The 27,972-nt window shown below is 47.9% G+C and overlaps 1 protein-coding gene across 3 annotated transcripts in view; it reads right to left on the reverse strand.

Moving 5' to 3' along the window:
* Window positions 1-8,008: 8,008 nt before the first annotated feature.
* The window catches only part of dbnlb (drebrin-like b), a 39,738-nt gene continuing 19,774 nt past the window's right edge, over window positions 8,009-27,972 (reverse strand). The window contains exons 9-14 of one of the 3 annotated variants that reach the window (XM_038785276.1): window positions 24,879-24,990; window positions 22,661-22,753; window positions 21,507-21,578; window positions 20,152-20,276; window positions 11,745-11,850; window positions 8,009-9,538 (exon numbers count right to left, since the gene is read on the reverse strand). In XM_038785276.1, coding sequence (XP_038641204.1) covers window positions 9,396-9,538; window positions 11,745-11,850; window positions 20,152-20,276; window positions 21,507-21,578; window positions 22,661-22,753; window positions 24,879-24,990 — 651 coding nt within the window. In that variant the 3' untranslated portion in view covers window positions 8,009-9,395. Of the gene's footprint in view, window positions 9,539-11,744; window positions 11,851-20,151; window positions 20,277-21,506; window positions 21,582-22,660; window positions 22,754-24,878; window positions 24,991-27,972 lie in introns of all 3 variants that reach the window. The other 2 variants (XM_038785275.1, XM_038785277.1) reach the window with 2 other exon arrangements.

Here is a 27,972-nt window from a genome sequence, read left to right on the forward strand (position 1 = left end):
ATTGCTAATGTTGTGTAGAAAGCTGAAAGATTATGGAGCACAGGGTGACCGAGATGGGAACGGTGAGTAATTTAATGAGTGTGATTTACAGTTAAAAGATCAAATGACAGGAAGGAGCAGTGACTTTGCCCAGCAAACTATTAAGGTTTTCAATTATTTTACTAATTCGGCAAGAAGTGCTTCTGACAAATGTCACTCAGGTATAATTCGAACACTGGAAAAACAGCGGTGGCTTAATTCATCTTTTGGATGACACATTAAACCAAAGCTCTGTCTGTTTTCTCAGATGGACATACCGGATCCCATGGTTAAATCAGAAATTCTCGCCCCTCGATTAGCATCATTAAGAAAGCGTTTGCAATCATTCATTTGATTCCTGTTGTGGTTGCTCGTTCTACTTAAATATTTGTGCCATATTTGTCACAACTGTGATGATACTTTAAAAGCACTTGATTATTTGTAAAGCACTTTGTCATTTCCTGGGAATGTAAAAGCTGCTATATAAATGCAATTCTTTATTTCTTCCCTTTCCGTATTTTCAGGATCTTGGTGGTGGCTTCAGTCAAGGGAAGAAATCAACTTGCCTTTCTAAATTTGAATTAATGAATTTGATATAATGCCTTTCACAGCTTCAAGATTATCATAGAATTTACAGTGCAGAAGGAGGCCATTCAGCCCATCTAGTCTGCACCGGCTCTTGGAAAGAGCACCCTGCCCAAGGTCAACACCTCCACCCTATCCCCGTAACCCCACCCAACACTAAGGGCAATTTTGGACACTAAGGGCAATTTATCATGGCCAATCCACCTAACCTGCACATCTTTGGATTGTGGGAGGAAACCGGAGCACCCGGAGGAAACCCACGCACACACGGGGAGGATGTGCAGACTCCACAGACATTGACCCAAGCCGGAATCGAACCTGGGACCCTGGAGCTGTGAAGCAATTGTGCTATCCACAATGCTACAAAATGTTTCACAGCCAATAAAGTACTTTAGAAATGTGGTCAGCTCGGTAACTATTAACGTGGCAACCAGTTTTCACACAGTGAGTTCGGTAATGACAATTCATTTTGGTCGAGATAAACCTTGGGCCCCAGAAAACTCCCTTACTCTTCACAGAAACTGTTTTACAACTTTGTGTCTTGCTTGGACCATCAGTGTGTTAGGCCCCTGGAGGAGGGGCACATTCACTGCTGAGGAAATTCAAATTCCCCAGTTCCAATTTTAGAACAACCCACTTTACCTGTGTTTAACCTCACTTTCAAATATTAACAAAATCTGTCCTCTTGATTAAAGACTTGGTTTAAGAATTCTCACAGCCAGTTGCTTAGAATCTGTCCTCCTCACATTCAGCAATGTACATCACCTGTTAGTGCCGATCTGGGGTCATATCTTTGCAGCTTTGCTTCCAGAAATGGGAACAGAAGGCTGTCTGTCAGCTCCTCGAGTCAACTCGGTCATTCAATTGGGAAAGGCCGATTTATATCTGAACTCCATTTACCCACCTTTGCACTCCACCCCTTGATAACCATACCAATGTTCCCACTAAGCTGCCTGTGTGCAGCCATGCAGCTGCCTAGCACATTGTGGGCAGGATTTCTTTAGGGAATTGCACTCTCCTCTGTCTGAGTGAATGAACAATGTTCTCCCTGTGTTGTGTGGGTTTCCGCTGGGTGCTCCAGTTTCCTCCCACAGTCCAAAGCTTTGCAGGTTAGGTGGGGTTATGGGGATAGGGTGGGGGGTGCTGGCCTTGAGTAGGGCGTTCATTCAGAGGATCAGTGCAGATTCAATGGGCCATATGGCTTCCTTCTACACTACAAGAATTCTATGTCTCTTCTGAATTCCAGATATCCACATATTGGGGCAACTACCTCAGATGTGGAGCGGAGAAAATCTTATGGGACCGTGTGCTGAAAATACTGGCCTTGCAACTACATTGTAGAGAGAACTTTATCCTTACTCCAAAAAAATTGTTACAATCCGAGAGTACAAATGATCCAATCAATTGCATTCACAATTCTCTTGTAAATCAGTTGCTTTAATTATCTGAACACAAGTTCTCAATACCCATAAGATTTTCCACCAGCTCTTGTTTTGTGTCAATTTATCAAGGTACTTTTTATTATTTTGACAAATATTTCACTCAAGATACCTTTCCCACTGAAATAAGGAGGCTTCATTCTCAGAACTGCAAAACATGAGAGGGAAACCCCCTCAAATTTCAGCAACTGTTTCCAAAGGATTCCAGGAAACTGAGCTGTGGTTTTTTTTATGACGCAGTTCGATTCTGAGAGTACAGTTAGTTTCAAACATTTTCAAAATCACCCTGCTGTGCTCATAGTACTAATACCCAGTCCTTCTAAACTGTGGGTAAGTCTCAGATCAGTTTATTGGTGGAATAGGTCTGACCTTTGGGTTAAACAAGAGGCTCAGGGTGCATAGATCAACACTGCACATGAAGGCTTCTTTCAGCCTAACTATTCAATGGTTCCACATAAACCCCTCTTCATCACTCTTATCTAGCTTCTCTTAAATGCATTCAGACTATTTGCCTCAACCATTTCCTGTGGTAGCAAGTTCCACATTTTCAGCGCTCTCTGGTAAGTAACTTTCTCCTGAATTTCCCATTGTTAGACAGGGGAAGAAATCCAGGAAGATAAATTCTTCAAATCCCAGATCGTAGCTCTGGTTAAGTACTTGCGCCACTTATGCCTCAATGAACATAAAAGATCGGCAAAGCTCTCCCTAAAGTCCAACCAGTATTTATCCCCAACCAACATCAAGAAAAATAAAATCAAGATACTGTGTAAACTCTGAAATAAAAACAGTGTTGGAAATATACTTCAACTCTCGCACCATCTGTGGGGAGAAACAAGAGTCAGTATTTCAGGTCCATGATCTTTCATCAGAGCCATTCATGACTTCTCGATAATGTCCAAATGCAGGAGGACTTGGGACAATATCCAGGCTTGGGTTGGCAAGTGCCAGGCAATGACCATCAAGAGAGGATCTAACATCATCCCTTGACATTCGATGGCATTACCATCGCTGAATCCCCCACAATCAACATCCTGGGGGTTACCATTGCTCAGAAACTGAACTAGCCATATTAATACTGTGGCTATCAGGGCAGGCTAAAGGGAATCCTACGGCAAGTAACTCACCTCCTGAGCACCCCACCTCCCCAAAGTACTTGTACAAGGTCAGGAGTGATGATGTGGAGATGTTGCGTTGGACTGGGGTGAGCATGACCCCAACACCGGGTTAAAGTCCAACAGGTTTGTTTCAAACACCAGCTTTCGGAGCACTGCTCCTTCATTCACCTGAGGAAGGAGCAGTGCTCCGAAAGCTGGTGTTTGAAATAAACCTGTTGGACTTTAACCTGGTATTGTAAGACTTCTCATTAAGGTCAGGAGTGTGATGGAATACTCTCCGCTTGCCTGGATGAGTGAAGCACCAACACTCAACGCCATCCAGGACAAAGTAGTCCCGCTTGATTGCTCCTCCTTCCACAAACATTCAAACCCTCCACCACCAATGAACAGTGTCAGCCGTGTGTACCATCTACAAGATGCACTGCAGCAACTCACCAAGGTTCCTTAAACAGCACCTTCCAAACCCACTACCATCGAGAAGGGCAAGGGCAGTAGATACCTGGGAACTCCACCACCTGGAGGTTCCCCTCCAAGTCACTCACCCCCCTGACTTGGAAATATATCCGCCGTTCCTTCACTGCCACAACATCCTGAAACACCCTCCCTAACAGCACAGTGGGTGTACTGCAGCGGTTCAAGGAGGCAGCTCACCACCACCTTCTGAAGGGCAACTAGGGATGGGCAATAAATGCTGGCATAGCCAGCGACGCCCATATCCCGTAAATGAAAAGAAAATCTGAAATATCACCTCACCCGTCTGCTGCATGACCAGAGAACCACAACAAAGATTATCTTAGTATCATATTGCTGCTTGTGGGATCTTTGTCTACAAATAGGATGTGTTTTCTCCTATAATGTGCCATTGGTAGCAGTATAGGGTGTGGGAAACATTTGATAGGGAAGCATACCTCCAGGTATATACCCAGCTGGTGTTGGTAAACACGACGTTGAAAGGATTTCAGAAACATTACATTTTGGAGCATTACTGCTGGAGGAGCAAGTAGTTTCAATGGAAGGGTGGGTTAGATGTGCTGAATAGTCAAAGATGGATTCTGAAATGGCTGGTCCCATGTGTAATTTTTAGTCATTTAATTTTTCCTCTGTGGTGTGAATCGGATAATGTACATCTTTAAATGGCTGTAAGCTGGGACAATCAGGTTCTATTGTTTCAATGTCTATTATCCTCCCATTCACATTGTACAGCATCCTATTTTTAAAAAAATTACAGTACCCAATTCATTTTTTCCAATGGGCAATTTAGCGTGTTCAATCCACCTACCTTGCACTAGAGCTGGGATCGAACCTAGGCGTCGTGAGACTGCAGTGTTACCACTGCGCCACCGTGCTGCCCAGCATCCTATTCTAACTTGATTGGCGAACACAAATTCTAAATTGTATGATTGCTGAGCTTTGATTTTGAAAGGTACAAAGAGATATATAAATTTGGTTCTATCTGAGGACTCGAACTGAACCTCAGCACTCATTTTTACATCTCAGGAGGCAGCACGGTGGCACAGTGGCGAGCATTGCTGCCTCATGGCGCCTAGGTCCCAAGTTCGATCCCAGCTCTGGGTCACTGTCCATGTGGAGTTTGCACATTCTCCCCGTGTTTGCGTGGATTTTGCCCCCACAATGCTAAATTGCCCCTTAATTGGAAAAAAATACACTAAATTTATATTAAAAACATTTTACATCTTAGGAATCTGAAGGTTACATTCCAGACAAATTTCAAAATACTCGCTGTTTTCTTGAGCAAGCGAACAATATCTTGGCACCTCTACTGCACTTGTGTGAAAATAAATTGATCCTTTGGCTTTTTTTGGTCTGAAAGGGTTTAAGTGTGTGCCCATGTGAATTCTAATCTACTTTACATAGCCTGCAAAACACAAGGGAGCACAAGCTGCAGGGGGGATAGACAAGGGCAAAAGGAGGAACAGAGGGAGTAGCAACAAGCGGAGAGCACAAGCAGGGGCTACCAACAGGCTGAGCAGGCCGACCCACAGCCACTGAATGGGGGCAAAGCAGGTGATTCTAATTGCCTGTTCATACTTTGGTTGACTTCACCCTAGTTGCCTTTGTAAAATACTCGTGGGGATGACACCTGTAACTCAACGTTCAAACTAAAAACAAAAAATACTGGACAATCTCAGCAGGTGTGACAGCATCTGTGGCGAGAAGGGAGCTAACATTTAGAGTCTGGACGACTTTTGTCAAAGCTGGGGAGAACTGGAAATAGAGTCAGATTTATATTGTGGGGGGCTGGTGGAGATTGACAAAAGATGTCAAGGACAGAAGACAAAAGGAACGTAATTGTGGGTGATTAAGACTCAGAGGGGGCTGATAGTGGCACATAAAGAGGTGAGGGGTATAATGTGAAACCAACAGAATATTTAAAGTTTATATTGTTGTGGGGGTGGGGTATTCCTGTTATTATGTGTTATTGTTTGTTTTCTTTGTTATAAACTTTTGTCTAAAAATAGTTAAAATATCAAAAATATTTTAAAACTTTACATAGCAATCACGGTTAGTTGTTTGATGAGAAAAGGAAGTGAAAGTTGCCGATTTCAGACTGCAGGATATTTATCAAAGCAAATGCAGAAAACGCTGCAAGTATTCAGGAGGTCTGGTATCGGTTGAGGGAGGAAGAGAGGGTTTTGCTTCAGGTCATGGACCTTTCTTCAGGACAGTTGTCGTTAGCTCGGTCAGACCCGATGAGTATTTTCAGCATCCACAGTATTTTGCTTGTTGCTTTTTTTTTTAATAGAAGCAGTTATTCAACAGGCTTTGCTGGTTACTTTCATTCTATTTCTGAAGCTCATGTAAAAATAGTGAAGACCTCTACAGATCTACACGTTACCAGCCAGCCTCATCACAGGCTTTGATTACTATATTACAAATCCAACAGTTATAAAAAGGACTTTGAAGACTCCGGAGCACAAGGCTGTGGAATTAGTTTGACAAACTCACTGTCCCTTCACAGGTTTGTCAGTTTACATCTAGGTCAGAGCATGTGGGAAGATTTTTTGTTTTACTTGCACCTGTGGTTTCAGGATTTTGCAAACAGACGTTGTCAGAGCAGGATCAGATCGTATTGAGGCAGATATGATCTGTCTATACAGACCACCAAACACATCGGCAAACAACATCTGTGCCACTCGATGCCCACAGATACAGTAACAGTTATTGCACAAACTGGGCACTCACACACCCAGACCACAAGATAGAACTGCACTATACACACAGAACCAGAAATTCGCATACATCTTGCTTCTGGAGAATGCGACCTTTTGCTGCTCTCTGGTGCTGAATCCACACATTGCACACTGCAGTAATGATCGGGCAGTTGGCAAACTCCATTCGAGCAGAGAATGTAATCTCCCGGGTGGGAGGAGCTTTCCACTGTGCAGTTAAAACTTAATTCCACATTTCTATTCCTCGTCAATTGAACTTACATTCCGATCTTCAAGTTTTACTTGAAGATATAGCGGAAGGGCAGGACAGCCACTTTATCAAGATACTGGGACAGGCACAATAGCTTAAATGATCTCCTACTCTGCTGTGAGATTCCGTGTGCACCAGTGGCACAATGCTAGCAGACTTACCAATCTCCAGGCTGTGAAAAAGCAGAACGTGCACCATTCTGAGGGAGAGTATAACACTTAACCAGGATGGGAGTGAGATTGTTGTTGGGAGTTTGCACTCTGCTTTTCAGGCAAAGCAGTACACAGGCTGCAGTAATTAATATCCACACACCACCTTAACAAATAACGTCGTCCTTGGCTGAGGAGGTACCATTCGTACCTCAATGTTGTGGGCTCTACGCACTCCAGACACAAGCCTGAAACTGCCAGTGAATTGCTGAGGCAATGTTTCACTGGCAGAGGCGCTGTTGCTCAGAGCAGATATTAAACCCAGAATCCTATCTATCGTTAATTCCTGTGAAAGAACCCTCGGCACTATTTTTAACAGATAGAACCCCTTTCGGTCCATCGAGGTTGCACTGACCTTATGAAAGGGCACCCTAGCTAGGCCAACTCCCCCACCCTATCCTTAGGGGCCTCACGGTAGCATGGTGGTTAGCATCAATGCTTCACAGCTCCAGGGTCCCAGGTTCGATTCCCGGCTGGGTCACTGTCTGTGTGGAGTCTGCACGTCCTCCCTGTGTGTGCGTGGGTTTCCTCCGGGTGCTCCGGTTTCCTCCCACAGTCCAAAGATGTGCGGGTTAGGTGGATTGGCCATGCTAAATTGCCCGTAGTGTAAGGTTAATGGGGGGATTGTTGGGTTACGGGTATACGGGTTACGTGGGTTTAAAGTAGGGTGATCATTGCTCGGCACAACATCGAGGGCCGAAGGGCCTGTTCTGTGCTGTACTGTTCTATGTTATCTATGTCTATCCCCGCAGCCTAACCTGCACACTTTTGGACACCGTGGCAATTTAGCATGGCCAATCCACCAAACCTGCACATCTTTGGACTGATGCCCGAATTATCGCTCAAAACAAAATCATAACCTCAGAACTCCCCCCAAAGTATTTTACAGCCAAGAAGTACTTTGCGAAGGACAGCCACTGTAGATCATGTAACAGCCAATTTGCAAACAGCGAGATCCTCAAACAGCAATGTGGTAAATATCCAGATAATTATGACAGTTGTTGCTAGATATTTGCAGACCAGAAAAATGGGTTTGCAATTCCAGATTTGAACATTTCTGTGAAAAACATCTGATGTGACAGATGCACTTGAGAAACCTGCAGATATTTGAGCAGCAGAGCACAGAACATTGTAACAAGGTATGGAAACCTCCTGCCCAATGTTGTATTCCTTTGTACAAACGCAACCAGGAAGGTCAAGATCCCAGAAATAAAACACCTTTATTAAATGACAATTCAACAAATGACGAAGTGAGGGAAGCAGACGAGTGGTGGGTGGGCTGGGGAACGTTCTTGAACGTGCTCAAGGAATGTGAGTAATCCGATTGAAACACACACTGATGCACTGCAGATCTGTAAACCATTGCCTCTTTGGAGAAGACTGCCAGTATTACAGGTTTGTAATATGCTCAGAAAATAATCAATATCTCACTTTTACATGATTGACATTTTTCAAAATAAATCATTCCAGAAATCAGGATTCACAATTATTAATATTTAGACAGTGTCTCAATTAAAACGCAGATAAAAGCCTGTGATTCCTAGTCAGCGAAACCTCACAGATTGACTCACGTGAACACTGCAGTAGGTAAAGGATGGGTAGGGCAGCTGATGGAGGAATGAAGTGGCAAAGGGGTGGTAGGGCTGGATCTAATTCAAGGTTCTCTCAAATCCCCCCCCCCCCCCCCCCCCCCCCCCAGGCCGCTTCTGGAGCTCAGGCCCGAACACGAGGAAGTGCCAGTGTCAGTAAACTCTTCATTTACTGGTGGAAGAGAATGGGAAGGGGTCAGGTGTAATACTGAGCGGGTAGTGTTGATGGGGGTTGTGTGGGGCGGAATGTGTTAGGATTTCATTGTGCCCTGGTATTGTGATCCTTCTGGGTGCAAGCCAGCCTTGGACGTCTCCATTTGACTCCCTTGGGTGTGTATATTCTTGCCCATTCTGTTTCTCAGGCACCAACACGTATTTCAGATTCCCAGCATCTACAGTATTTGGTTTTTGTGTTATTGCTCAGACGCAGCATTACATAAAACCAAGACCACGGCAAAATCACAAGCCTGCAGCCCCCTTAATTACCACAAAAATACAATTTGCCAAATGTACACCACCCAGTGAGAAAAGGAATGTGGAAGTCTCATTAAGAAAATACTGCATTAGTAAAAACATTAATGGCCATTTTCCTGGTCAGAAAGAGTCGGAGTCATTGCTGAGCCCCCCCCCCCAGAACCCAATCCTGTTCCATGGCCCCGAACATACTGACTCAGCCCAATAGTCCCCAATCTCACTCTCTCCCCTGGTCAATTGGGAGGTGGGGGAGGGGGAGCATTAGGGATAAAGGTACCAGGTACAAGGAGGAATGACCCCCCCTCTAGTGGTTATAAAGCCGGCACTTTGAGCAATAAACTACCCTCCCCTGACACTGTCCCCCACTCCACCAACCCCCTCTCTGTTAAAATGACACAAGGAAAGCTTGAGGCACTGAGTATTTGGCTTGCGATTGGCGATCGAGAACAAGGTTTTCTTGGTACTGATCAGATGGCAGATCAGGGTGCCACGAGAGACCAGCTCATCCAGCGACCTGTGCACGGACTAACCACTCAGGAGCTCCACATAATTGGCTGGAAACATCCCGAAACTACCATCCACGGCGTAGCCCCGCCACCAGCCCTCATCAATCTGTTCAATTTTGGTCAGGATATCATCAGGGTCGAAGGATATCTCGGTTTCATCAGCTGCAAGTATCCAAGAGAGGGGGTATTGGGGAAAAGGATGAGGATGGAGGGATGAGAGAGACAGTTTAGCAGAGCAGTTTTCATGCTGATACATAATTCATAGCAAAATGAAGGGACAGGAGCCACACGGTGGCGCAGTTGTTCGCACTGCTGCCTCACGGGGCCGAGGTCCCAGGTTCGATCCCGGCCCCAGTCACTCTCCATGTGTCTGCGTGGGTCTCACCCCCACAACCCAAAGATGTGCCAGGTAGGTGGATTGGCCACGCTAAATTGCCCCTTCATTGGAAAAAAAATGAATTGGGCGCTCAATTTATTTTATAAAAAGAGGAAACATAATGAAGGGACAATCGTGAGCAACTGGAATGAGTTTGTTTCGGTGAATTGCTCTGGAGTCTCTGGCAGGAGAACCAAAGGGGTGTTTTCAAATTCTTTGAACTCGTGTTTATTTGTTACAAAAATGCCAGGGATGAGGAATCTGTTGTTATTCTGAGTGTTGTCATTCTGGTTGCCGAGTGTGCCAATGGCAGCAATGTGGGGGTGGAAAGCTGTCCGATGAAACTTCCAGGATTACACCCAGACTTGGTAACCGGAGTACAAACTGCTACCAGGCAATTAACTGCATCACTAAAGCGTCATTTTATGCTTCACCACATCCAAGTACCTCGTACTCGAGGCTAAGTGAGGTTTCAGGATACATGGTATTGACAGTGAAACAGGAGGTGGGGGCAGGTAACATGCACCCACAGGGCGGGGTCAGCACCCACAGGGCGGGGTCAGCACCCACAGGGCGGGGTCAGCACCCACAGGGCGGGGTCAGCACCCACAGGGCGGGGTCAGCACCCACAGGGCGGGGTCAGCACCCACAGGGCGGGGTCAGCACCCACAGGGCGGGGTCAGCACCCACAGGGCGGGGTCAGCACCCACAGGGCGGGGTCAGCACCCACAGGGCGGGGTCAGCACCCACAGGGCGGGGTCAGCACCCACAGGGCGGGGTCAGCACCCACAGGGCGGGGTCAGCACCCACAGGGCGGGGTCAGCACCCACAGGGCGGGGTCAGCACCCACAGGGCGGGGTCAGCACCCACAGGGCGGGGTCAGCACCCACAGGGCGGGGTCAGCACCCACAGGGCGGGGTCAGCACCCACAGGGCGGGGTCAGCACCCACAGGGCGGGGTCAGCACCCACAGGGCGGGGTCAGCACCCACAGGGCGGGGTCAGCACCCACAGGGCGGGGTCAGCACCCACAGGGCGGGGTCAGCACCCACAGGGCGGGGTCAGCACCCACAGGGCGGGGTCAGCACCCACAGGGCAGGGTCAGCACCCACAGGGGGGGTCAGCACCCACAGGGGGGGGTCAGCACCCACAGGGGGGGTCAGCACCCACAGGGGGGTCAGCACCCACAGGGGGGGGTCAGCACCCACAGGGGGGGTCAGCACCCACAGGGGGGGTCAGCACCCACAGGGGGGGTCAGCACCCACAGGGGGGGTCAGCACCCACAGGGGGGGTCAGCACCCACAGGGGGGGGTCAGCACCCACAGGGGGGGGTCAGCACCCACAGGGGGGGGTCAGCACCCACAGGGGGGGGTCAGCACCCACAGGGGGGGGTCAGCACCCACAGGGGGGGGTCAGCACCCACAGGGGGGGTCAGCACCCACAGGGGGGGTCAGCACCCACAGGGGGGGTCAGCACCCACAGGGGGGGTCAGCACCCACAGGGGGGGTCAGCACCCACAGGGGGGTCAGCACCCACAGGGGGGGTCAGCACCCACAGGGGGGGTCAGCACCCACAGGGGGGGTCAGCACCCACAGGGGGGGGTCAGCACCCACAGGGGGGTCAGCACCCACAGGGGGGTCAGCTCCCACAGGGGGGTCAGCACCCACAGAGGGGTCAGCTCCCACAGGGCGGTCAGCTCCACACAGGGCGGTCAGCTCCCCACAGAGGGGTCAGCACCCACAGAGGGGTCAGCACCCACAGAGGGGTCAGCACCCACTGGGCGGTCAGCTCCCACAGGGCGGTCAGCTCCCACAAAGCTTCGCTGCTCACTGCCCACCTGTAAACAGCAGGGCAGCAAGAGGGAGGGAGCCACTCAGCAGTCGGGAGCAAAAACAGGCATGAGGCTCCTCAATCTGACTATTGAGCTCGAGTTGATGTGTGGCTTGGCCAATAAACCTGACTGATGTCGGTGTCATGTTGATAAATGTACTTACCAGCCTGGTAGTCATAGAGTGCCCGTGCGCAAAGTCCCTCATATGCAGTCTCTGCCACAGGTTGGTACACATTGGTGTCTTCAGTAATAGCCTGTTCTCCAGTGTCCTTGAGAGAGAAAGAGAGAGTGGAAAATTAATGCAATCTAGAAACGACTGAATGAAAGTTGGTACTTTAAGGGATTTGTGATGGTGACATGTCAGACATTAGGTCGCTCCTGCGAATCTTTCTTTTCTGGCTCTTTACGTCCGGTGTCAGGGGTACTTTTTGGATGAGCTGGTGTGGAAAGTCCGAAGGAGTTGGTGGAAAGTCGAAGTTCCAGAAAAAAGATCTTGGAAAGGAAGCGGCAAGTGTTGCTGCGAATCCAACAGGGGGAAGGATGGCGGGGTTGGGTTGTCGGGTGGGGCCACTCCCTTCACGGCTGAGACTCTAACCGAGGTGGTATCGGGGAAGTTTCAAAGGCTGTTCGCCAAACATTTTGATGTGCTTGGGGGGAGATGACGGCTTCACTTAAAGAGTGGGTGGAGGAGGTGCTTGCCCCGATAAAGGTTGCGAGAGCAAGGAGGGAAGTTGAAGGGGTTTAAGGAGGAATGTTGCACATAGTGACCACTTCATCTCGATGGGTGAGGAGCTGCGGAGGGTGGCGGAGTTAATAAAGGCCTAACAGCCAAGGTGGACGACCTGGGCGACACTTCGAGGAGGCAAAACCTGAGGATCGTGTGTCTGCCTGAGGGGGTGGAGGGCTCGAGGTAGACAAAAGTATTTTACGAACGGAGCCACCAAGGGCGGTTATACACTTCTTCCACAGTTACCACGTGAAGCAGAAGGCTTTGAGTTGGGCGAAGCAGAAACGGAACGTGAAGTGGAAGCATTGGTATCCGTACAGTGCAGAGCGAGGCCACTGAGGCCCATCAGGTCTGCACGGCCCTTGGAAAGACCACCCCACTCAACCCCACGCCCCCACCCTATCCCCATAACCCAGTCACCCCACCCAACCTTTTTGGACACTAAAGGTAATTTATCATGATCAATCCACCTAACACACGCATCTTTGGACAGAGGGAGGAAACCGGAGCACCCAGAGGAAACCCACGCAGACACGGGGAGAACGTGCAGTCGCCGGGAATCGAACCCGGGACCCTGGCACGGTGAGGCAACTGTGCTAACCACTGTGCTGTTGTGCGTATTGTTATAGTGTGATATGAATTGTTAATGTTATGCGGTTGGGTTGTTCCTGTTTTTATATTCTCGGAATGCTTTGGATATATCTTCAATAAATTAACTTTCAGAAAAAATGATCAACTTTTTTGTGGTGGGGAAGGTGCTGTTAGCTGGAGTTTGGAGGGCAGAGTATTGCACAATTGTGATCTCTATTCCTATACTCAAATCCTCTCGCTATGAAGGCCGACATACCATTTGCCTTCTTTACTACTTGCTGCACTTACTTTCAGTGACTGATGCACGAGGACACCAAGGTCTCACTGAGTAGCCACCTCTCTCAATTTACACCCATTCAAATAATAATCTGCCTTCCTGTCTTTGCTACCGAAGCGGATTAGCTCACATCTATCCACATTATACTGCATCTGCCTTGCATGTCCCAATCACTCAGCCTGTCCAAATCCCACTGAAGCATCTCTGCATCCTCCTCACAGCTCACCCTCCCACCCAACTTTGTATCATCTGCAAATTGGAGATAATATTTAGTTCCCTCGTCCAAATCATTAATATATAATGTGCAGAGTTGTGGTCCTCGCACAGATCCCTGCGGTACCCACTAGTCACTGCCTGCCAATCAGAAAAAGACCCATTTATTCCAAGTTTTTACTTCCTGTCTGCAGACCAGCTTTTTAAAAAATGCCCAAATTTTTAACATTTAAAACACATATTTCTCAGTAAAACCAACAGAAAATGCGAACTCACCCCGCCAAACAAACACCCCCCCAGCAGTTGAAATGTAGTATAAACAAACCCAGCCTCTTAGCGAACCCCTCACTCGCCCCTCTCAGAGTGAATTTCACCTTTTCCAAGTACAAAAGCTCCAGTAAATCCCCTAGCCACACTGAGTCACAGGATGGAGGAGCTGACCACCCCAACAAGACCCGCCTACGAATGATCAGCGAGGCGGAGGCTAAAACATCTGTCCCCTCTCCCACCTGCAACTCCGACACTCTGAATATGGCCCCCAGAGGTCCAGACCCAAGTCCATGTGCAGGATTGCCGACACGGTGCTGAAGAACAGCTCCCAAAATTTCTCCAACTTTGGGCAGGTCCAGAACCTGCGAGATTGGCCGGAGCCCTCTTACACCGCTCACAAATATCCTCCACCCCCTCAACCTTGGTCAGGTGCACTCTGTGTATCACCTTTAGTTGTATCAACACCAGCCTTGTGATGCATCACCCTCCGCAACACCTCACACCACAGCTCCTCCTCTCACTTGGCCGTAAACCCCTCCAGAGACGCCCTAGCCTCCTCCAAATAGATCGCCGAGACGACCACCTCCAGCACTCCCTCCAGCAGTGAGGAGGACGGTGCCACCGAAAAGTCGGAAAAACCTTTTCCGTGAAATCCCGCACCTGCCTGTACCTGAAAGCCTCTCCACGCGGGATCCCAAACTTCTCCCCCAGCTCCTCCAAACTCGCAAACTGCCCTTCGAAAGAAATGTCCTCCATTTTCATCACCCTCGCTCCTCCCATCCCCGAAACCGAGCAAGCATCCTCGCTGGCTTAAAACCATGGTTCCCTCAAATCAGCATCAACTTTGACCCAGCCCCCACGCTAAAATGCTGCTGAAATTTCCTCCATATATTCAGCGTGGTCACCGTCACCAGATTCCCTGAGTTCTTCCCCAGGCAAACAGGAGTGGCACCGTTGCCAGCGCCCGCAACCCTGAACCCTTAGCTGCCTCCATCCTCACCCACATAACCTCACTCTCCCTGCTCCAACTCTGTACCTCAGTGTTCGCTGCCCAATAATAGAACAGGCTTGGGAAACGCCCTCTCTGAAGCACCGTCCTCCTAATCCTCGCCATTGTCCCCGCCCACACAAGCACAAGACCATAAAAAACAATTTTGGTAAAAAGATCGGTGGGCATTGAATCAAAAATAAAAACTACAAAATGTTCATCTTAGTTGCCTGCACCTGGCCGTGCCACCTCAAAACCGCCTTGACCCTGCCCGCCAGCTCGTGAAGATCAACTTACGGAGCCGAGCCAGGTCCCGAGTCGCCTGCACTCCCACAATCCTGAACCTGAAGTGGGTTGAAGTCTATGCAGAGCAAAGTACCCTGAATTAAACTAATTTGTGCACACACATGCCAACAGACCCGAGTACAACAATTTCAGCCACGCCACAAACTTTGGCCCAATCCCAAACCTCTCCAACTCCACAAATAGCTCCAGATGCAGAACCACCACCACCTCCAACTCCCTTCCCTTCTGCCGAAGAAAGCCCCACATTCATCAAACGTCGCACATTTGACTATCTGCCCTTTACGAACTCCGTTTTATCTTCCCCAATCACCTGCAGGAGGTACTTCCTCCAACCTGAGCGACAGTACCTTGGCCAATATTTTGGGAATCCATTCAGCAGAGATATTGGCCGAGACGAGCCACACGCCACCATGTCCTTGTTCCATCATTTCTGCAGTTCCCGCTTAGTCCTCAAACATCCCCACCAACAGGCACCAGCCTACACCCGGAAATGATCTAGTCCCAACACGTTACCTGCCTGCTGACTGCCCTGTTGCCAGCGCACTTCCTTCACCCACACTGGCTCCGCCAACCGTGTGCTCTCCAACTTCGGGACATTCCAACTGCCCCCAAAACTCCCTTGTGTCAGACTCCAGAAGCTCCGACCTAGACAACCTTTATAAAACTCGGAGTACCTTGTTCACCTGCTCCCTGTCCCATCCTGGACACGAACAATCTCTCTTGTAGCCGCTGCTGGCAGAGCTGACGTGCCAACAAGCGGCTGACCTTCTTCCCATACTCATGCACGGCCTCATTCGCCCTCTGCACCCAGTTTCGCGGAGAATTTGGGATTATTTGTTCGAAAGTCATAAGGCAATCAAGGACATCAAAAACTCATAGAAAGAATCCGGAGGGGAAAGGGGGCGAGCAAAATTCTGCTGGCGAGTTTGGCAGGCTCGCGGAGTGGGCTGCGCCCATCATGGTGGGTAAGCTGGCTGACGTCTTAACTGCCAAACCGCCTTTCCAACGGACAGGAGGTCAAACCTCGCCTGCAACTCCTTCCTCCTTAGCCGAAGGTCTGGAGTCGGATCCTCCGCATACACCTCCTCCAGAATTTCCTCCACCAGCCGCAGCCTCCCTGTCCACCTGAGCCTCAAACGAGATAACCTTGCATCGCAACTACTGCTGTCAATGCATCGCACACCAGAGAGCGAAACCTCCCCGTTCCTACTAAACCCCACAGAGCCCTCAATCACTCTTCCCATTGTGGAGTAAAGGTTTGGGTCCGTCAACAACCCCACGTCCAACCACCGCACAGACCTCTGAGCTGGCCCCTTCTCCAGGGCCGCATCCACCCAAAGTGGAGCATGGTCCGAGATAACAATGGCCGAATATTCTGCCTTCCCCATCACAAAAAAGTCATGATGTAGAAATGCCGGCGTTGGACCGGGGTGGGCACAGAAAGAAGTCTCACAACACCAGATTAAAGTCCAACAGGTTTGTTTCGAATCACAAGTTTTCGGAGCACTACTCCTTCATCATCTGGTTTCAGCCGGAGCAACCGGTGCACCCTGTCCAACTCAGAGGGAGGGGTTCTCCTCTTCCCCCATAAACATGGCGAACATCTCCGCAAAGTACTCTGTTGACCTCTGTCCCTCAGGCAGTCCCACAATCATTAGATTCTGCTTTTGTGACCTGTTCTCCAGGTCCTCCATTTTAGTTCTCAGCCCTTTGTTACCAACGCCCCAGCAGCTCCTCACCCATTGAGGTGAACTGGCAGCTGTGCCGCGACAATGCCACCCACTTCAATGCCTCTCCTTGCTCCAGCACCACCATCAACATCTTTGCCAGAGCCTCCTTTATCGGGACTAGAGTCTAATCCACCCACTCCTTGAGCACGGCTTTCATCTCGTTGCGATGCCTGTCAAGTGCTTGGAAAATAGCCGCTCAAACTTGCCCGCCATCACCTCAACCAGCTTACCCACCATGATGGGCACAGCCCACTTCGCGAGCCTGCTCCCTCCCTCTTTACCCCTGCCAAACCCACCAGCGGAATTTTGCTCGCCCTCTTTCCCCCTCCGGTTTCTTTCTATGGGTTTTTGACGTCCTTGATTGCCGTACGACCGTCGCACAAATAATTCCGAAATTCTCCACAAAACTGGGTGCAAAGGGCCAAAAAAACAAAAGCTCCAACAGGAAACACCCAAGTGTGACGTCCACCTACATGTGAAAGTTCCCTGCTAACCAGCTTTCTAATCTGCTAATGTGAGACCTTGTCCAAAGCTTTCTGAAAGTCTAAATAAACCACCCGCCGGTTCTCCCTGGTCAACTCTGCTAGTTACATCTTCAACAAATTTGAGTACATTTGTCAGGCATGATTTACCTTTCATAAATCCATGCTGACTTTGTCTGATTACACCACTGCTTTCCAAATGCTGCGCTATGGAGTCCTTGACAGTGGACTCAACTTCCCTACTGACGTCAGGTTCACTGGTCTATAGTTCCCCGTTTTTTCTCTACCTCCTTTTTTAAATAGCAGGGTTACATTCGCTACCCTCCAATCCGTAGGAACCATTCCAGAGTCCAAAGAATTTTGGAAAATGACCACCAATGGATCTACTATATCTAGGGAACTTCCTTAATTACTCTGGGATGAAGATTATCAGGCCCTGGAGATTTGTCCATCATCAATCCCATTAATTTCTCCAAAACCCATTTCTTTACTAATACTAATTTCCTTCAGCTCCTCACTAAAACTTGTGTTTTCAGAACTTCGGGTACATTATTCATGTCTTCCTTTGTGAAGACAGAAGCAAAGTAAGAATTTAGTTCCTTAGCCATTTCTTTGTTCCCTGTTATGAATTCCCCTGTTTCTGACAGTTCTAACTTCTACAGTCAGTTTTTATGTTCCCCGCTAGTTTACTGTCATGTTATATTTCCCCTTCTTAATCAATTCCCTGGTCTGTCTTTGCTGAATTTTAAACTGTTCCCAATCCTCAGGTCTATTGCTTTTTCTAGCTAATGTGCATGCCTCTTCTTTAAATCTAATACTATCTCTAATTTCCCTTGTAAACCTTGGTTTGGCCACAGTTACCTTCCTGTGCCAAATAGAAATTAACAACTTTTGGAGTTCACCTTTCATTCCTTGACTGCCTGTCCGCTGCCCTTCCTTTCAGTAATGTTTCCCAGTCCATCATAGCCAGCTCATGTCTCATACCTATATTGAGGTTCAGGACCCTGGTCTCAGAATCAACTACCTCACTATGGTCACCTATGGTCACCCATACCCAATGATTCTCTCAACTAGATTGCCAACTAATTCTTTCTCATTGCACAACACCCAGTCCACATGGCCTGTTCCCTTGTTGGTTCTAGGCTTGCGACCTGAGCGGATTACCTTCAGACTTGAAGCGTACTGTTTCTCTCCCGCAGATGCGGTCAGACCTGTTTTTTTTAGCATCCTCCGTTTTGTTAATCATAGAATTTACAGTGCAGGAGGCCATTCGGCCCATCAAATCTACACCGGCCCCCGAAAGATCACCCTACCTAAGCCCACACCTCCACCCCATCCCCGCAACCCAACCTATGGGCAATTTGGACACTATGGGCAATTTATCATGGCCAATCCACCTAACCCGCACATCTTTGGACTGTGGGAGGAAACCGGAGCACCCGGACGGAAACCACACAGACACGGGGAGGACGTGTAGATCTACACAAACAGTGACCCAAGCCTGGAATCGAACCTGGGACTGGGAGCTGTGAAGCAACAGTGCTAACCACTGTGCTACTGTGCTGCGCGGAGAGTTGAGATGACTGAAGATTTGGAAAGACAAAGCTCAATCCACCATTGTCAGCGTAGTTTTATGAAGAATAAGTAATGCTTGACAAACTTGCTCGAGTTCTTTGAGGACGTAACCAGCAAGGTGGATAATGGGGAACCTGTGAATGTGGTCTATCTAGACTTCCAGAAGGCATTTGACAAAGTGCCACATAAAAAACTGACACAGATGATGAGATTGCACTGGATTACGGGTAGAGTACTAGATTGGATTGAGGATTGGCTGATTGATAGTATGCCAGAGTTGGGGTAAATGGGTTTTCTCTGGCTGGTGAACTGTAACTAGGGGGTGATGCACGGGTCAGTCTTTGGATCTCAACTGTTTACAATCTGTATAAATGATCTACAAGCAGGGACAGAGTGTAAAATAACAACATATGTATTTAATATGTGGGAAAGCAGCTAACAGGCTGGCAGAATGGGCGTGAATGTGGCAGCTGGAGTTGAATGTTGCTAAGTGCAAGGTTATCCATTTTGGCCAAAATTGTATATGTTTGCCCTTGAACGTTACCCCAACTGTGCGAGTCACTTGGCTGCCCCACAAAACATCCCAGATACACTAACCTTTATTCTACCACCATTTGTATAGTGTTTTGGTGAGACCATATCTGGAGTATTGTGTCCAGTTTTGTCTCCTTATTTCAGGAAGGGTGTGTGGCATTGGAGGCAGTTCAGAGGAGGTTCACCAGATTGATTACGGGGATGAAGGGTTGACGTACGAGGAGAGATTAAACAGTTTGAGCTTCTACTCGCTGGAGTTTAGAAGAATGAAAGGGGTTTATAAAATACTAAGAGGGATTGATAAGGTAAACATCGAACAAATGCTCCCCTTGTGGGGCAATCTAGAACGAGAGGTCAGAGAGAGAGGCTGAGAGGCGGTAGATTTAAACTGAGGTGAGTACGCACTACTTCTCGCAGAGGGTGGTGAATTTGAATCCCGACCCTGGATCACTGTCCGTGTGGAGTTTGCACATTCTCCCCGTGTCTGCGTGGGTTTCACTCCCACAGCCCAAAGATGTGCCGGGTAGGTGGATTGGTCACGCAAAAGTTCCCCTTAATTGGAAAAAATAATTGGGTAATCTAAATTTTTTTAAAAAGAAAAAAAAAGATTAAAGTGTTTCAAGAAGGAGATAGATATATTTCAGATTTTTTTTAAAAAATGGGTTAAAGGAATATGGGGAACAGGTGGAGAGGTGGATTTGAGACCAGGAAGAGATCAGCCATGATCTGATTGAATGGCGGAGGAGACTCGAAGGGCTGAATTACCCACATCTGCTCCTATGTACCTATGTTAAACACAGTGGACTAACCCCTGGGGAAACATTGATCTGGGCATGGGAGGAGATTGTGCCAGGGGCAAGCTTTGGAAGGCACTTACCTCACTAACAGGCTTGTGGCTCTCTTGCACGTGTGTATCAGGATCATCGTAGATCTCTTCATGCTCTAATGTTTCGGAATGGTGGAACTTCCAGCTGTAACCTTCTTTACTCTCTGCCTGCTCATCTGTGTGGTGTGCATAGAGAAGTGATCAACAGAACAATAGAATCATAGAATTTACAGTACAGGAGGCTATTCGACCCATCGATTCTGCACCAGCACTTGGAAAGAGCACCCGACACCTCCGCCCTATCCCCGTATCCCCACCTAACCTTGTTTTTTTTAGGACACAGAGGGCAATTTATCAAGGCCAGTCCCGCACGTCTTTGAACTGTGGGAGGAAACAGGAGCAACCGGAAGAAACCCACGCAGACATGGGGAGAACGTGCAGATTCCGCACAGACAGTGACTCAAGTCGGGAATCGAACCTGGGACCCTGGAGCTGTGAAGCAACAGTGCTACTCACTGTGCACACCGTGCTGCCCTGGTGGATGTTAAAGAGACAGAAATTCCAGCGAAATGACACTTGCATGCACACTCACCTGAAATATCCCCCATCCCCAGGGTATCACACCTAAACACACAAGACCCTTCAAATAGTTTGGGAACGTCTATCTAGTCCCACTTTTCCCCAGTTCTCATCACATGCCTGGCACTCCGGGATGCAAGATGAGCCAGTTACTCCACAGGGATTTCAGAGCAAGTATCACAAACCTAGTGTTGGTAGAATGGGTAAACGCCTCAGGAGCAATGCAGTCCAGGGAGATAAGACCAGTTCAAATCGACACAGAACTCAGCCCCTGCTTCAACACAAAGCCCAAATCTCTTCACATGGACCGACTGAGCCGTTTGCCTCACAAACCTCACTCCGCCCCACAAAACATCCCAGCCTTTATTCTGCCACAGCAACTGAACAACGAAGGGGCAGGAAATTTCAAATAATAGTGGAGTTGATCCACGATCCAGCTGTGGGGGTCGTCAGGGGTCTTGTGCCGACCCTAACCATTCTCACAGCACCAGGAGATAGCATGGCCAGAGAGTTCCCTCGCAACAAGAAATAAATTGGATATGGGAGGTGTTGATAAAATGGGAACTGCGGTACATCAGCTTACACTCGTAGAACTGTAAAGTGGTCATATATACCCAGCAGCATGAACAGGCGCCGGAATGTGGCGACTAGGGGCTTTTCACAGTAACTTCATTGAAGCCTACTCGTGACAATAAAGCGATTTTCATCTTACCATCCCAACTGCAGGACAGTAGCGGACTGAAAGCAATTTATGTCGCTCATAAAGGACGTTAAACTCCCCAGTAACCAGTCCACCATTACAAACATTCACACAATCACAGACATACCGTTCAACTCGGGCTGCAGATCTTCTCCCTTTGGCTGCTCTTCCGCCCTTTCTGGAGAACTGTGCAGAGTCTCTGCTGAAGATCACATTTGATTTGTTGAGCATGAGACCAAGCAATTAAACTTTCTAAGCAAAGTACTGATAGAACTGCAACATGCTGTTAAATGATTTCTGATCTTATCAACAGAAAATAAACAAGGTTAGCAGGGTGGGAATACAGAGGAAGGCGTCAAGCAATAAAGCTTCTGCACAAACTGGTCACTGCAAATCCCGTCACTTTCAGGAAGGTTTTATTTTCAAGTAACTTGCTTGTGATACCTTTATTAAAATCTTGTCCAGATTTGACAGATGCATGAAGTTATGTTGAAGCTTCATCAGCCTTGGTTAGATCAAACTGGGAGCACTGGGCAGAATTTGGGTCTCTGCAGTATTTAAAGGTCACACTGGAGAAGATGCACAAATGATTGACAAGGATGTCACCAGGACTGAGATTACTAACCAGCAGTCTGCAGCTCTTTTCTCTACTGAAGGGAAGAGAGGGCTGGGGTGCTGACTTGATCGAAATTATGGAATGATTTGATAGGACAGATGTAGAGAATATGTTTTTACTTGGAGATTCCAACCCCTCAGGGCTAGAGATATAAAATAGTCAAATTCCAGGAAAAAAGTCTTCAGACAGGAAATGGCAAGAATGGAAAACACACGAATGTGATGAAGAACTGAAGTGAATAAATCAATGAATTGAACAGGAAGCTACATAAACTGAGGGAGAGAAAGCGATGAATTCAGGCGGACGCCACTCCAGTGGAGAATAAATACTGCAGAGACCAGTTGGGCAGAATTTGGGTAAATTCTATTTTTGCTCAAGAGCATTCACCTTGATTTACAGTGATCCAGTTCACATGATCCAGCAGGGAGGGGGGCCTGACTGATATCATCAGAGCTTCAAGCAACACCCTATTGTGATGTTCAAATCACAGGGATGCAGGTGATAACTGTGCACCACTGACAGATCAATAGTTAGTTGCAGCTGCAGCTGAGGGAGCAGGTTTAGGAATCGAATAAGCACATTGTACTCTGATTGTTTATCAGTCAACCTTCCCTACCTCGAGCTGCCCACCCCCCCAAACTCAAAATGTCAGAGGAAGCGCCAACCTTGTGGCGTTGGCTGGGCTGCTGAGCAGACTGGTGAAGGAAGGGTCTCTGGCTGGCTGCTCCGGGACTGGAGGAAGGGACTCCTGAGCTTGCCTGACAGAAGAAAGCAAAACAAAGCGAGACACAGAACAAACAATGAGCAGCACTGTCATCGAAACACTACACAAAGCATCACAGCAACAGATTCAAGGACCGATTACTCAGCGAACAACATGGATAATGTCATGGCTTCACATTTATCTCCTACTCACTTTCTATAACTGTAAAAATGCATTTTCAAGGATCGTCTTCAATACTGTATTTACAGATTTGCGGTGATTATGTATTACAGGAATACACCTGAATACAGTCTCAGAACATGGACATCACTGAAAAGGCCACCATTTATTTCCCTTCCCCAGTTAGAAGGGGGCAGTGCGCTGTCTTCTTGAACCATCGCAGTCTGCACGGTACAAAGAACACTGAAGTCCTGTTATGTTGGAAGTTCCAGGATATTGATCGAGTGGCAATGAAGAAACGGCAAACTGTTTCCAAGTTGGGTTGGTGTGTGTCTTGGAGGGCAGAGTTGACATTAGGCAGCTGCTGCTCAGCCCTCACGGCAAATGCAGGGGAACAACACCCTGGATGTACAAAGCGTGTGGGCTGGCTGCAGTTTTCTACCTGCCCTTCCCCACACAAGCTTGTCACAAAAGCCAAGCGCCCAAGCGATGCAGCGCAGTCAGCAAGATATGAGCAGGCACAGCAGAGGAGCAAGAAAGGATTTTGCTGACACTAACTTGTTGCTGGGTTGGGGGGGGGGGGGGGGGGGGGGGGGGAGAGAAAGAAGAAATGAAATGAAAATGGCTTATTGTCACGAGTAGGCTTCAATGAAGTTACTGTGATAAGCCCCTAGTCGCCACATTCCGGCGCCTGTTCAGGGAGGCTAGTACGGGAATCGAACCGTGCTGCTGGCCTGCCTTGGTCTGCTTTAAAAGCCAGCGATTTAGCCCAGTGAGCTAAAAGAGACGAAGAGAATGAGAGATATGAAAAATCAATCGGCAATTCAGCACGAATGGAATCAGTGAAGCAGTAACCACACCCTGCCCAGAATCCAAAACCACCACTGTGCAATGTTTGAATTGACTCCCTCATTCCATGGAATTGAAATTCTGTAGCTACGTGATGAGGGTACGGGGAATGGTAAACAAGACAATATAAAACAAGAAATAGCGCACCTCTCATAAACTCTTACCCACAGTCTGCATCCCAAGAGTCCAATGTCTCTTTTATCCTCACTGTAAAGCAGCCGGCAAATTTGAATCGAGGAGTTCAGAATGATGAGGGGTTGAGATTGAGCAGAGGGGGAGAAAACGTTTCCACTGTCAGAAGGACAGCAATGGGAGGGCACAGCTGGCAGGTTAACGGAGGTGTGTGCGCGTCACCTCAATTCTGCCTTTCGGAGTGGGATTAAAATACCATTCAGTCATTCATATTGAAAACCTGTCTGTTGAAAAAGATCCCAAGGATTCTGCAGATGAATTAACCTCAGGAGCTCTTTAACCCAAAATGCTTGGTGTGGATATAAATGCAAGCAACAGCCATTCCTTTATCTCACTTTGCTTAACTTTCACAGTGACAGGCCAGGTTCCATATTAGAAAATTTAAGGTTCTTTCTAGTAAACGATGGGTCACAACATTAAATCCCATCATAAGCTGCTGCAACATCAAATTCAATGAATCTGGTTATTTAGGACAAGGAAACGTGACAAGACAAGGTGCACGTCTGACTGATTCACTCGTGTACATATTTCTCCCTCATGATAAATACATACCTCTGCTCAGCCAGGATTGCATGGCAGGTCAGCACATATCTTTCTGGCTGAGGCAACAGGCAGTCACATGTTGGTCACATTCAGTATTTTTTCCAATTAAGGGGCAACTTGGCGTGGTCACTCCACCCACCCTGCGCATATTTGGATTTTGGGGGTGAGACCCACGTAGACACGGGGAGAATGTGCAAACTTCACATGGATAGTGACCCGGGGCCAGGATCGAACCCAGGTCGTCGGTGCTGAGGTGCAACCTGGCAGCAAACAGACACCCATTCCTCACACAGGCTGCTCAGGCAACCAGGGTGAGTTCACTGAAATTGTCTTCCAGGAGTGAAAAACATCAAGTGAAATCCTAGCTGTGGGAAAAGAGGAGAAAAACATGGGGAAGGTGATCCTTTGTGTGTTACCTGGCTGCATGCTTGCAGTGACCGAAGAGGAATCTCCTGCCATGCCACGCTCGCGATCCTTGAACAGCTCCTTTGGATGCACTGACCTCTGGGAAATAACGGACGCCGCCTCCTGCAATGAGATCAGAATGAGTGGTGGAAACTGAGCCCAGGTATTATTGAGAAGCTTTAAACAAGCTGCATTCAATCTCCACAGGAGCAGGTTGGACTCAGCTCAAAGCACCAGCCTCTGTGGTTTTGCTACATGTCCCTTAACATTTCAGGAAAAATAACTGCCAATTCTTGATTTAGTTTCTCTAAATCGCCAGCTATAACTTAGCTACTATCGATTCCTACCAACTGTACATGTCCCAGTACATACGTGCCCGGGTCAGAAGGTCCGAGTCCCACTCCTAAATCCAGGCCAACATTAGTTGTCTCTGCAGAACGGAGGGGCTGCAGCACTGTCCAGGCGTTTATTTGTTCTTTCACTTGGAGATTTATTTTCCAATATTATTAATTAAGAGACCAGCTATTTCTTTGCCGCCATGTTGTGGGAGATTGCTGGGTGTAAATTGATAACTACATTTCCCTCCTTTACAACAGTCACTCCATTTCCAGGCACTTCACTGACAAAAAGTTTATCTTTGTCACATGGGGATAGCAACACAACTAAACTTTCACATATTGTGCAGGAACAAGTGAGTGGAGCAAACAGAAAGTCTGCATCCCGTCGCCTTTTCGATGGACTGACTTCTCTGAAAGCCCTTGTGCATCGTCATCTGGTATTCCTGCTCCAGCTCATTTGCAAAAACACGGCATCAGAGGCAGCTTTGTGACACAGTCACTTACCGTGAGGCTGGCAAAACCACCCTCGCACCCTGTCCAGAAAGGAACCTGATCAGAGAACAGCCAACTGAGTTAACAAGTGGAAATGTCAACCCATAGAACGATACAGCGCAGTACAGGCCCTTCGGCCCTCGATGTTGCACCGACATGGAAAAAAACTAAAGGCCATCTAACCTACACTATGCCCTTATCATGAATGAAATGAAAATCGCTTATTGTCACGAGTAGGCTTCAATTAAGTTACTGTGAAAAGCCCCTAGTCGCCACATTCCGGCGCCTGTCCGGGGAGGCTGGTACGGGAATCGAACCGTGCTGCTGGCCTGCTTGGTCTGCTTTAAAAGCCAGCGATTTAGCCTTGTGAGCTAAACCAGCCCCTTGCTTATCCAATAAACTTTTAAATGCCCTCAATGTTGGCGAGTTCACTACTGTTGCAGGTAGGGCATTCCACGGCCTCACCACTCTTTGCGTAAAAAACCCACCTCTGACCTCTGTCCTATATCTATTACCCCTCAATTTAAGGCTATGTCCCCTCGTGCTAGCCACCCCCATCCGCAGGAGAAGGCTCTCGCTGTCCACCCTATCTAACCCTCTGATCATTTTGTATGCCTCTATTAAGTCACCTCTTAACCTTCTTCTCTCTAACGAAAACAACCTCAAGTCCATCAGCCTTTCCTCATAAGATTTTCCCTCCATACCAGGCAACATCCTGGTAAATCTCCTCTGCACCCGCTCCAAAGCTTCCACATCCTTCCTATAATGAGGCGACCAGACCTGTACGCAATACTCCAAATGCGGCCGTACTAGAGTTTTGTACAACTGCAACATGACCTCATGGCTCCGGAACTCAATCCCTCTACCAATAAAGGCCAACACACCATAGGCCTTCTTCACAACCCTATCAACCTGGGTGGCAACTTTCAGGGATCTATGTACATGGACACCGAGATCCCTCTGCTCATCCACACTACCAAGAATTTTACCATTAGCCAAATATTCCGCATTCCTGTTATTCTTTCCAAAGTGAATCACCTCACACTTCTCCACATTAAACTCCATTTGCCACATCTCAGCCCAGCTCTGCAGCTTATCTACGTCCCTCTGTAACCTGCAACATCCTTCCGCACTGTCTACAACTCCACTGACTTTAGTGTCGTCTGAAAATTTACTCACCCATCCTTCTGCGCCCTCCTCTAGGTCATTTATAAAAATGACAAACAGCAACGACCCCAGAACAGATCCTTGTGGTACGCCACTCGTAACTGAACTCCATTCTGAACATTTCCCATCAACTACCACTCTCTGTCTTCTTTCAACTAGCCAATTTCTGATCCACATCTCTAAATCACCCTCAATCCCCAGCCTCCATATTTTCTGCAATAGCCGACGGTGGGGAACCTTATCAAACGCTTTACTGAAATCCATATACACCACATCAACTGCTCTACCCTCGTCTACCTGTTCAGTCACCTTCTCAAAGAACTCGATAAGGTTTGTGAGGCATGACCTACCCTTCACAAAACCATGCTGACTATCCCTAATCATATTATTCCTATCTAGATGATTATAAATCGTATCTTTTATAATCCTCTCCAAGACTTTACCCACGACAGACGTTAGGCTCACCGGCCTATAGTTACCGGGGTTATCTCTACTCCCCTTCTTGAACAAAGGGACCACATTTGCTACCCTCCAGTCTTCTGGCACTATTCCTGTAGACAATGATGACCTAAAAATCAAAGCCAAAGGCTCAGCAATCTCTTTTCTGGCTTCCCAGAGAATCCTAGGATAAATCCCATCAGGCCCGGGGACTTATCTATTTTCACCTTGTCCAGAATTGCCAACACTTCTTCCCTACGCACCTCAATGCCATCTATTCTAATAGCCTGGGTTTCAGCATTCTCCTCCACAATATTATCTTTTTCCTGAGTGAATACTGACGAAAAGTATTCATTTAGTATCTCGCTTATCTCCTCAGCCTCCACACACAACTTCCCACCACTGTCCTTGACTGGCCCTACTCTTACCCTAGTCATTCTTTTATTCCTGACATACCTATAGAAAGCTTTTGGGTTTTCCTTGATCCTACCTACCAAAGACTTCTCATGTCCCCTCCTTGCTCATCTTAGCTCTCTCTTTAGATCCTTCCTCGCTTCCTTGTAACTATCAAGCGCCCCAACTGAAACTTCATGCCTCATCTTCACATAGGCCTCCTTCTTCCTCTTAACAAGAGATTCCACTTCTTTGGTAAACCACGGTTCCCTCGCTC

The sequence above is a fragment of the Scyliorhinus canicula genome, chromosome 26 (genome assembly GCF_902713615.1).
Source record: "Scyliorhinus canicula chromosome 26, sScyCan1.1, whole genome shotgun sequence".
NCBI classification, from domain to species: Eukaryota; Metazoa; Chordata; class Chondrichthyes; order Carcharhiniformes; family Scyliorhinidae; genus Scyliorhinus; species Scyliorhinus canicula.